At 37.0% G+C, this 12,430-nt stretch overlaps 1 protein-coding gene across 3 annotated transcripts in view; it reads right to left on the reverse strand.

The window, feature by feature from the left end:
• Positions 1 to 277: 277 nt before the first annotated feature.
• RNF111 (ring finger protein 111) overlaps positions 278 to 12,430 on the reverse strand; it is a 48,010-nt gene continuing 35,857 nt past the window's right edge. For all 3 annotated transcript variants that reach the window (XM_051628481.1, XM_051628480.1, XM_051628482.1), the window contains exons 9-16: positions 11,940 to 12,346; positions 10,715 to 10,788; positions 10,182 to 10,307; positions 9,635 to 9,761; positions 3,954 to 4,046; positions 2,954 to 3,049; positions 2,001 to 2,128; positions 278 to 1,567 (exon numbers count right to left, since the gene is read on the reverse strand). In XM_051628481.1, coding sequence (XP_051484441.1) covers positions 1,450 to 1,567; positions 2,001 to 2,128; positions 2,954 to 3,049; positions 3,954 to 4,046; positions 9,635 to 9,761; positions 10,182 to 10,307; positions 10,715 to 10,788; positions 11,940 to 12,346 — 1,169 coding nt within the window. In that variant the 3' untranslated portion in view covers positions 278 to 1,449. The remainder of the gene's footprint in view (positions 1,568 to 2,000; positions 2,129 to 2,953; positions 3,050 to 3,953; positions 4,047 to 9,634; positions 9,762 to 10,181; positions 10,308 to 10,714; positions 10,789 to 11,939; positions 12,347 to 12,430) is intronic.

Genomic DNA, 12,430 nt, shown 5'->3' on the forward strand with positions numbered 1-12,430 from the left:
CGTGAAAGAATGTTGATCAGCAACTTGGATCCTGATGTGGACTAAAACCTCCTCCAAAGGCGAAATGTCAGTACCTTATAACTTAATTCTATATACTATATTATGCAGCAAATCTTAACTATAGAAAATATTTCAATCAGTGATGGACTGTTGGTAATTTATAAAGAGAGAATCTATGATCAAGGCAAAAACTAGGTAACCACATAATTTGTGTCTCAGTTTCTACAGAAATTTACAGGCTTTCAATTTGCTAATGAAAAATAAAACAAGAGACAAGTGGATTTAGCTAACTTTATTAACTTTAAACGAGTAAAAATCCCAGGACAAGCCCGGAATCCTTAGAAGTTCTACGAATGCATGTATATCTGCCAAAAAACCCAAAAAAATAATAAAAAAGAAACCAAAAACACAAAAACCCTGCAGCTCTAAGTCCTTATTGAATGTTTTTGTATTAAAAAACCCAACAAACCAAAAAACAAACAAAAACCCCTCTCAGTGTGCGCAGATACTTCAACTTAAGTTAGCAGAATACCAAACAGATTCTAAGCTCTTTTTCCATTTCTCTAATAATTCTTTCAATCTGCAAGTATCTACAACCCAGCTAACTGATATCAACATTTAGTGTTCACTAGAGCTGTTTCACAGCAGCAAGTATTTAAGTTAGGGATTCAAATTTCTAGACACAGGAAGGAAATGATAAATACAATCTGAACAGCAGTCTAAATGTTTAATATTGACATTCAAATATATCTGCATTGTGCTGAAATTTTAAAAATGAACACAAAAGTCTGGTCAGACAAAAACTCTGGTGATGAGTTTGCTAATTGTATCAATCAATCTGAATATATTTCATATTCTGTTCCCAGTATTAAGGATGTTATTTGACTCAGAACTGATATTGTACATATACAGCAGCCATTTTTTCCTAATTAAGGAATGTCTCAATACATAATATTATCCTTTTCTAGATGATCTTTATACATTTAAACTAAAATATATGACCGATTAAATTAAGGAATTCAAGGTTAGTTAGATGACTGAAATCATACTTTCAAAGCTCAATACTATGTAAAACAAACCAAAAAACCGAAACAAAACAGGGACCATACAATTCTACTTACTAAAGCAGCTAATCTTGCCTGCAAGTTTGGGGTCACAAAGCCCATAATATGTGCAAACAAATGCAATACAAGGAACCATGCAAAAATACAGTAATGAATTAAAAGAAAAAATGTAAAACCTAAAAAAAATATTTTATAAATACACTGAACTCAACTGTCTTCTACATAAACTGTAGGTCTAGCACTAGTTGTACCATATAGCAGAGCCAGCACTCTAGGGTCAATGCTTCCAAATCTGCGCAGGTAAGTCATGCCATCTTTGGTTGACTGCAGTACCAGGAAGGATGAGAGGGAAGGAGAGGGAGGAGAAGAGTTCTGGAAAGCAGTGTCAACTTTCACTAGGCAGCTGAGCCTCAATGTCCACTCTGCAAATGGGGCACTTCTTGTTAGTAATCAGCCACTGGTCTACACATACTTGGTGGAAAAGGTGCATACATGGAAGGCGCCTGTCATCAGAAAGAAAAACATGTGTTAATAAAGCATTTGTCTAGTTCCAAAAAGAAATGGGTAAGGGAAATGCAGTCAAGCTTATCAGCTAGCTTCTGCTGTATGACACTGGCTTAAAACTGCTATAGCTTACGTAGCATCACTCCAGAAAAACTAAAATTGACAGTCCTGATTAATTAAGGGTATCAGCTTGGGTTCATGTTATGACAAACAGTCAACTTGTCAAAGACCATAAGAAAAGAACCTACATTCTACCCAACAACACAGACTGAACATTGTGCTTTCAATAGCAGCTTGGTTTTTGTGTTGGTTCAATGACAGTCTTAATTGCAGCTTTTAACCTAGGGAGTACTGTGAAGAGTAGTATGCCATAGTCAAGTATGATCTCAAAGCCAGAACATTAACATTCTGATACCCAGTAGTACTCCTTACCTGACATCTTCACCTTCCTCCAATATGGACAAACAGATGGTACACTTTTCCTCTGTATCTTCTTCTGTTCCTTCCTCCCCATCTTGTTTGCAGTGCAGTTTCCTCTGTGAGAACCAATCAGTTGTTACCTTGTTAGTAGAGATGACATTATTGACAAACTGAGTAAAATCTGTTTTTAATACATATTCAACACATACTACTTTGAAAACATTTAATGATATTTATTCAAATACATTTGAACCAAAATGAATCAAGAACTAGCACTTGGAGCAAAATCACAGGACATTTCAGATTTAACTATTGTTAATCACAAAAGTCTACTGGACTGTGACTATTAACTTCATATTGTTGCAACCAATGCCTTTACTTCTTGTCTATGTATAAATAGCTTCATTTCATTCACGAAGAGGCAAAAAAAAAATCCTTTGAGACACTTAAATTGCCTAAATTCTGTACCAGATCTAAAACTTCCTAGTGTACCACAGTCTTACTAATGTGGTTAAAGTAAAGGTTAAAATGATGCACACCAAGCAGGTAAGCATCATGGACTATAAAATTTACTGTAAAAATAAAGTCTTACTTTTTTTTTAATGAGTTCCCACCAAAGTCTGTTGATAACTTAGCTATTGCCAATAGTTATTGCATTGCTCTCAAGACTATTCATAACAGCTGGACAAGTTATTAAATCATAACAAAACACTTCTGTTTATCACATTACAGTGATACTAGCTCTTTATCTACGGACCAAATTTTTAACTTAATTTTCTCTGTGAAAGAAGTGGCATTCTAAGCTTTGTTTACATTGTAAGCTTTGCTTACAATCCTTGAAACTGCAAGGTACAGAAAACATGCACTCCTTGAAGCTGACATTTCTGCAGATTTAAGCTAAACATAAACTTTATTACATTTTCAAATAAATAGTACAGGCAGGCCACACTTTGATAAATCCTCACCTTTTTGTATTTATGTGGGTATGTGCATCTTTCAATAGTTCCCTGTGTTGCTCCACGATTAACGTTGCCTAATCGTTCCTCCAAGTGAATCAGTTCCTAAAAAATTGTCAAGGAATAAACAGTGTAAGGTTATCTCAATTACATTAAGAATATTTAAATTTTATTCTAACCCACTTGCAGAATGACAAACTCTCAATTCCCAACTTATTCAAATACAGGCAAAACAGAGTATGTTGGGTGGGAAAAGTGATTGATTTCAGTAGAAAAACCAACACAACATTGTCTGGTGTTTTCAGGTACAGAGAAACACTTTTACTACTGAAAAAACAAGGAATTGTTTGTCAGCTAGGAATGCTTATCAGTATGTTCACATGTACTTGCACATTTAACAAGGAAAATACAATTAAAATGCACTACATAAATATTTGCTTTCTAACAGTCATTAAGGCTTAGAAGCAAAAACATTGCTAAAGTTGAAATACAATGACTGATTTTTCTCCAGCAATGAGTATATTAGAACCATGAGATGTCACTGAAGATGTATTCAGTGGACTAGGTCATTAACTCTCTGCATCTGATACCTTTTGCTTTCTCCGTCTTTTTTCCTTCCCTCAGCTTCAATTCCTGCACAGGACAGCACTGTTAAAGCTGCCGAGTTTCACCCTCATTAGAGGAGGATCCTGGCACAGTTACTCAGAGACACCACTACCTTTTACCAACGTATCGTGTGAATACTACATCCTAGTAACTAGGCTGGTGGGCAAAGCAAGATGTCCTGTCAGCTAATAACCACCTAAGCCTACGGTGTCCAGCACCTTTTATTGACTGACTTTTCAAGATGCTTTTATCCCAGTTCACAACAGTGAAGTCATTCTATTAAAACAGGGTATTTTCTTTATGATCCTTTACATCTATAAATGGACCTAGCTCTATCATACACCCTCCCCATATCCCCTCAGGACACATTTTGACATACATCTAGTTTTATTCTATTACAAACCTCAAAATTGCCCCTGAAAGGGCCTCTGAATGACGTTCCATCCAATCCCGATGAAATGTAACGGATGTGAGGGTAGCCCGCCATGTCTGGTACCTATTCAAACAGCAGATGTTAAGTTAAACCTATTCAGAACAGTTTCAGTATTTTACTGTTCACTTTGTAAAAATTAAGATCCTTGTGATTTTATTCAATCACTTATTATTCACAATCCTCAGCTTTAGCACACAATTCCAACTGACAGCAGAACACTCCACCACTCTGAGCTCTCTTAACCAGAAGCAAAACAGAAATGAGACTGGACCCTCTGTTACAATCTCTCCACATCTGCATTACACATTGCTTGGTCTCACTTCCCAAGTCTCAACATCTCAACCCACTTTGTATAAACTGCCATAAATGTCTACCTTTTTTTTATAACCAAAAACACCCTAAAAGCTATGCATGAAGTTATGAAAAGGGCTTACTATAGATTCTCAAATACAAGTTTTTGCTTCCACAGAATAAACAAGGCTAGTACCAGTCTGGAAAAAACAGCCAATACCCTTATCTCTACCCAAAACAACTAAGTATCTTCAGACACACTTCAAATTTAGAGGCAGATAAAAAAAGTAACACTCAGAACTTGCATATGAAGTCACAGGCAACTCTACATTCACTCCATATTCAAGCACCCACTGACTTCCTTGCAGATTAGGACGTACAAGCAGTGCACAAATTACCCGTCTCCAGCAATGCACCCGACAGGCACTGCAAGCACTTTTCATACAGGAGGGCAGAAAGGCAGTTAAATACCAAGAACCACCTTCACAGCAGGGCTTCTGCATCCCATTTTTCCCCCCACAAGATGAGTGAATAATGGCATTGACTTTGTGTCAGAAACACACCAGCAGCAATTTTTAATGAGCAGGTGAAAAAAACCCCAAAATGATCAGCAGATTCAGTTTACTTAACCATGTGAAGTGCAGTGTTACGAGGACTCTAAGCAGAATTTATCTGGAAAGAACATTAAGTACCTAAGTGCTAGCTTCATTTCTGTGCTGTCAGCTGGCAATATCTCTGCTACTGCTCAAAATAAGTCAGTAAGTCAGGCATCCCAGATACTACTGGTAAAGTCAAGTATTCGTGTATGGATCTTCTTATTTCTGCCAGACACTTCTAAGCTTAACATATATAAAGGTGTCCAACTGAATTAATGCATTATGGGAAAGCACAGGCTTATTACCAGCTTCCTGGCAATATTGGTTTGATTCTTTTCACCCTTTCCTTTCCAGAAATATGCCCCCTGCATTTCCTTGGTGAACAGTTACTAAAAGACCAAATCCAGTCTGGTAACTAAAAGCAGACAGAGACCATTTTTTTTTTTTTTAATTCTTTTTTTTCCAGAAAAGAAAAACAGAATGCAATTTTTTTACAAGCAGTTTACATGGTGCTCCTTAAATAATGACCATGGCAAATATAAGCCACAAATACAGCCTTTCTCAGGTTCCTGATGATTTATGATACATTTTCCATTTAAGCATGTAATTCTACTTTGTCTTCCATTTACATAAAATGCATGTAATGAACTAGCTCACTCATGCATACTATAAACATATTTATTTTCCCAGGTTTTTACTAGGCACAGCCCTGGTACCATGTGAAAGTTGCCATTGCCTGTTGTTACATTGTGAATCAATTGCCTCCACCCAGAAGAAAGAAAACTGACAAAACCTAACCCAAGTCTCAGAAGTGACCTTCACTGCTTAATGTTTTGATTCACCAGGATTTGAAAGCAATCTGCTGGGAAACACTGCATCTGACAGTGCAGCTACTGCATCATGACAGGGTCTGTTGCTGCAATGCAACAGCTACAGTTCCAATTGCCTCACAGGTCAGAGTTCAAAGCACCAACAGGCACCTGGACCGGTCTCCTGTTTGGAACAAATTCTGCCACTAGACACTACCTGTTTAAGAAACCTACTACATTTAATTCTGTGACTACAAAACCAACCAGGAATTTCTCAGAGTACATAACACAATGAACTACTGAACTTAGATAACAGAAATATTGGGTGGAACAATACATTTTCACTCTAATAAATGGGCCTCCATATTATCCTGATGGGGAATGGCACAGCACCTCTGCAAAATTATCTGACATACATTATGTATCAGGGTCTTCTGTAAAATATTGAAAGAGAACAGCTTAATGTCCAGAGATGTATTTTGAAAAAACACCTCTAAGAAAAAAACAGCTCTTTTACAGCTGCAGAATAAGCAGTCTTCCTACATAGTAAGATTTTAACGAAATACATTTGTTAGTACCAGCTGGAGGAAGATGAGCAAAAGAGAAGCACCCATAGTGCCCAACTAAGAACAGTCTAAAATCCCTTGGACAGTTAATATCAAGCTTCAAACAAGATCTCAGGTTTCTTGAAACAGCTTCATACAGAAATGGAAGTGTATTTTCAGTTAGGTTTTTATATTGACTATAAAAAAAAAAAAGGAAAAGCTTAAAGGCAATGAATAAAGATTTAAAGGTAATGCTAGGCTGCACTAAGCACTTCTATATATTCTTTTGGATACAGTAAAATTATGATATATACTTCAAAGCAATACACTTGGGACCTACAAATTCCAGGACAAGTTTGCCAAGAAATGTTTGTACCCTGTGGAACAAGTATTATCTGGTTTTGCCCTTTGTGTTGACTCTTCCCACAACCACAAGACTCCAGCAACTAAAATATTCAAGGTTAAATCAGAACCATTTGCAACACAAACATTCTAAAATGGTTTGAAACAGATAACCTGCAGGGAAGAGTCTCTTCCTTGCTACCTTCTTTTAAACATTTTCCATCTTTCCAGGATCTTTTTGCCTCTCAGGCACTACAGTCAGCAAAGAGATTCTTCCACTCTATGGTACTACTTATTGTGTCCATCCTAACCTTTTATTCAATGGTGCACATGAAATATGAACTTCATACATATTTAAAAAAAACCCAACAGTAAGTTTATCCAGTTAACTGCTTAGGTCCACTTCATGACTCAAAAATAAGTAAAACTGATCAATTAACATCTTGAAAAGCCAAATTTAAACAAGGAAAAGTTGCAGCTTTCATAGAGAGAGAGACTGTGTGAAGGAACAAGCAATGCATTGCTGCATAGCTACAACCTGACTGTACCTGTGTCTGAGGGGAACAAAGTGAGTGCTCTTCAATATATTCTACAAAAAATAAAGAACAGTAATTCCTGTTTATATTAAGAAAAAAAGTAGCACCCACATTAAAAAACTCAATTTTCTTATTTGAAAAATACAGTTAAACTTGATGCAGCTAATCCAGGCTATTTCAAACCTGAAGTTCACCTTGAAGTACAAAGATAGATTAAGCTGAGAGTTCAGATATTTTCCAGGAAGTCTGTTAAGTTTTTTTGTACAGAACAGTTGCATCTGTTAAGCTACTATAAATAACTTTTTTTTTTTTCTTTAAAATGTTGATCCAGAGATCTCCCTGTGACTGGCAAGCTGCAGTCTCGGTGCACAGATAAATTAAGGAGTCTTCTCAATGCTTGCATCCATCCTATGACACTACAGGTGGCACACAGTGAAGTCCAGCTAATTCCCCCTCCCTCCCTGAAATTCAAAATCAACAAGACACTATTCAAAAGGCAGAAGAAGCTGGACTCAAGAGACTGGAACAGCATGTCCCAGGAACTTCTCTGATGGAACAGGTAGCTCAGACTATTTGGAAAGTGCATAGATAGCCTCCATTATTTAAGATATATTTGATTAAAAAAACCCAAAAAAACACCCACCACCAAAAAACAACCCACCACCAGATCCCATTACTATGCATAATTTGACCTGAAAATTGCATCTATGACAGCTTTGCATGTTTTAAAAACAAGCTGAAGAGCCTATCAGTGACAGGTTCAATTCCATTTCATCCAGAGATAACTGAATCACTGTTAGGAGGATGAGATATCCCTACACAAACACATACACAAGTTTCTGTAGAATTAAAGAACCCTATTTCATCTGACACTTTTATCAATTAGTAACAGCAGTTAATGAGCAGAAGGGAAAGACTCCCTAACATATTTTATCACAGATTCAGGAAATACTTCTGAAGATTCCCTGTGACAGCTTTCTTCCATTCTACTTCTAAAAAGAAGATAAACAGTGGGGGCCCAACGTTTAAGTTGTAGGAATACTCCTATGAAAGTTAAAACACAGTTAAAAGTTGGTTATCCCACTGTAATGTTAGGATCAACTGAACTCTGAATTTCTAGAAATTTTGCAGCAATAATGGAAATAAATACCATAATTGACTTCTTAGCCCTAATAGATAAAACAGGCATATGCTTAACTTGCTGCCTTCTGATGCAGTTGCAGTTCTCTGAATTTCCAGGAGGGCCGTTTCGTTTTGAGAATCTAAAGCAACTGATGTTACCTGTTACAGTGCAACCCATGAAATAAATGTGAGAGAGGCAAGTTTTCATCCACTGGAAAATACAGACACCTAACTGAAGAAGAATGCAGAAAATCTTCCTTTGAATAGATGATGCACAGGAGGTAAGGCAGTAAGAATCTTTTGGCTACGCTCAAATACCAAATTCTCCAGAGTGCTCTAAGTATGTGAGAGCTGTGCACCAGTGAATTACCAACCTTGATGTATCAGGGAAGTACTTGAGAGTTATTTTAGTTGGTTAGTCAAATAGAAAGGAACAAGCAATGTGAGACCAGACTATGAAGAGACAGCTATTTCAGTACTGGTTGTAAATTTACAGTTCAATCCCTGTATGTCAATTCTGGCTAATAACAGAGGAATTTTGGATGGACAAGACTTGAAGGTTGATTTTTAATTACAGTTTTAGCATTAATTTACAGACGAGCCCACCATTTTTATTAATTACCTAGCTTTGAGAGGGTTAAATAATACAGGTTAACCACACAAAATACCACACAGAAACACAAAACATACTAATTCAATTAAAGCTGTGTCTCTGAATTTTCAGGAAATAAAATTAAGACTATTTTAAATAAATCTTCAGATATTTCAAAATAATACTCTGTAAAAGTGAAGAGTTATGCTGATTTTCCTTTGTTTTCTACTGTAGATTTAAAATATATATATGCAACAAGAGACTAGTTTATCCTTACACTTCTCATTGTTTCTAACACTTCATGCTACAAAATTGTATACTTTATCACAAGAATTAGGCTGATCAACGCCAAATGTTATTTGCAAACAACCAAATCTCTAGATGGAATTCTAGCTGTGCTGTATACACACCTTAAAAATACAGCACCAATGCCAATCCTCTTGCACTGGGTGGAAAGCTGATACCTTTAACAATCTAAAAGTCATTAAAGAAGATTCTGAGCTTTAAAAATCAGATGCAGAGGGTCAATGCATTGCAATGCAAATGACAATTCAAACATGTTTCATTTTGCAAGAGCTGAAGTTAGAAATGTTAGTGTCCTAAACTGCCTTCTCTTATTAGACATGAGCCTGTTCTAGCTCCCTGTCTGGGAGTAACACACAGAACATTGGAGTATTTCCTTCTCCAGCTGAACGGCTAACTTTTGCAGCAATGTATACATGTCCAATTGAATGCAGTAAACCTTAAAATAATTTTCCTGACAAACAAAATAATTACAATGACCAGTGATCATAATTTTTCATAAGCTATCTCCTTACCATTAGAGGAAGAGCCCCTATTTGCAAGTGATGAAGTCGAGGAGGTGCATGATAGTGGGCCAAGTGAGGATGCAAGGGCCCTGGAGGGTAAGTAGCTGCAGTCACACCAGCTTCAATTCCCAGTTCCCTGTCACACGAATGAAAGTGGCATTACAGTAAAGGTACATTGTGACTCCTAGATACAATTCCACTGCTTTGGAAAGCATACAACACAGCACAGCTACCATAACACTTTTCTGCATGTTTTTTTAAAAAAAACGTATTTAAATTTTATTGAAGAATCATCTTACTCCTACCATAACTAGTAGTTTTTAAATCAGCTGTTGAGGTTTATTTTAATAGATCAGTAGAGGCAACCCCACATTTATTTTATTGTGCCCAGAAATATTACCTATATGGAGTTTTGTCAGTAGGTCAAGCTGTAGAACAGCAGCTATGACACATGCACCTCTTCCCTAATGGTTTATGCAGTATCAGCACTGTGATCAGCACATTATGGCCTTCAGTCCTGAGTTCCAAAGAACTAAAATAGTATGTGATTACTCACCAGGCAGATCTCTCTGGAGCTTGTCGAGGATGGGAAGACATTGTCTGAGGCACATGAATGTGATGCCCATGACCATAATTGGGATGCATTCTGTGAGGATGAGGAGGAGGCCGTTCATGGGCACGTCTAAATGACATAAAACAGCAACAGTTAATTTCACATTCTTTTTAGTATTAAGAAAGCAACATCCATAATAAAAACATAGATTGAATTGCTGGAATACAGTTAAAATAAAATAAAAATCCCCACACACTATTTGGATTTCAACTTTAGATATAAATTAGAAACTAATTATAACATAGTTTCATATTCAGAGATAAAGCCAGCTTCAGCTACTGTGACCTGCCCTTCACTTGGCAGACATGACTACAGAAGGACTGACAAATCACTTAATCCTAACTTCAGGCTGCAGGTAGGAAAGCATAAGTCACTTGAGATTCATTCACAGCTATGCTGCAGTTTATTTCTAGTAAAATTATACAAGCAAAAATAATAAAAGTAATACACTAGTCAGAGGACATTTTCCTTGAAACCTGTTTGCATCACAGCTCAAGCAGTCAGAGCACACAGCTGTTTCCATGCCAGCTGGTATAGAACAACTACAGTTCTGGAAAAAAAAAAAACAAAACTTCAAACAACCCCTGCTGGCTGACTTAGGTTACTTAGCCAGTTTCCAGATGCAGAAAGAAATGGATTAGCATTTTTCTTTCAGTTGCTTTCAATGCTGGATGTATTTTTTTTATTATTCTACCAAGAAAACACGGATTTTACCAAAAGCAGGACACTATCTTCAGATTCAGTGCCACCTTAAATTACCTGACAAAGCAGACTAGATGTTTTGTAAATTTACATGTCTAGAGAAATAAAAAGTTACTTAACAGCATAATATTCTAATCACTGTAAATTCACCTTTCTCCAGAGAAAGCTATCAAGCTGCTCTGAGGTTATGTTAGAAGTACTAGTTTTCCACAGTGGTACAGACCAACACGGGAAAAAACCTATCAGTAGAACCTTCTCCTAGCCTCACTTCCTTTCAGTTCATCAAGTAACTATGAGGAAAAATCCAGAAGTACATATTTTAATAAAAAAGCATAGCAAAACAACTTCCACAGTTGCATAAAAACTGCATGTCATATAGGCCCACATTTCCTAAAATGAGTCTTAATTTAAAAGAAACACAATTGAAAATATCTCTTTGAATGTAAAACGCCTAGGCTCTCTATCCCACAACCTTAGTATAAAATGGGTGATCAGATTTAAAATAAACAGAAAATCAGTACATGATACAAATGCAGTGCACCCTTATAAACTGCTTTTTGCATATTCTGTGGCTGATTCCAAGACCCTAAGGAAGTTATAGCTGTTGTACTGACAGTTGAGACACAACAGTGAGAAGAGGATTCTAACTATTCTCTACTTCCAAACCCCAAAAACCCCTGTATTGTTAGACAGAAGGTATACATGCTAGACCATCCCAAATCCAACACATTTGAAAAGAACTTCCCAGCCTGAAAAGGAAATCCTGCCTGTTATCTGGAGAATGAGTAATGGGCAAGAGAAACATAAGCTTCCCTTCTCTTCCATACCCCATTTGTGCCTTACCTGAAGACACTGTTGAGAGATGTAACACGACAGGTTCAGTCTTAATGCTGGCACGACTGGGATGGTATGTAAAGACACTTCTCACCATGGTTTAATACTAACAGTTCCTAACCATGCAATTAACAGTTTGAGATTCACATGCAACATTTTACAAACCTGAGCGAAATGAATTATATGTTTAGATATTGTTCTGAGTACATTTGTGACATACGTTGGGTGTTGCATCATTCTTCTTCTCTGGACCTCCATCCTCTGGATCACTTCATGAGGATGTAGCCTCTGTGCTGGAGGTGCTGTTGCAGGGATGTGATGGGATATTGGCTGGTGTGTTGCAGGAAGATGCTGTGGTATTGGAGCAGATGCATTGGCTAAAGGATGAGTTGGTGGTGGAGGTGGAACAGGATGAGAAGATGCATGAGAGGAGATTGAAGGATGAAAGGGATGCACTGGATGAGGGATAACATAATCTACTTGAGGTGGAGGTTGTGGCTGTGGAGGAGGATTTCCATGAGAGTGAGGACATGCAGAAGCTTGATGGTGAAGAGGCCTGGTCAAAGAAGCATCTGCAATGAAAACATCAGGTGCTTTTAGTTTGGTCAGTAGCAGGTTTTGACTTCCATTTATTTTAAAAGTATCTGCACACAGGT

This window comes from Apus apus, chromosome 10 (genome assembly GCF_020740795.1).
Source record: "Apus apus isolate bApuApu2 chromosome 10, bApuApu2.pri.cur, whole genome shotgun sequence".
Lineage (NCBI taxonomy): Eukaryota > Metazoa > Chordata > Aves > Apodiformes > Apodidae > Apus > Apus apus.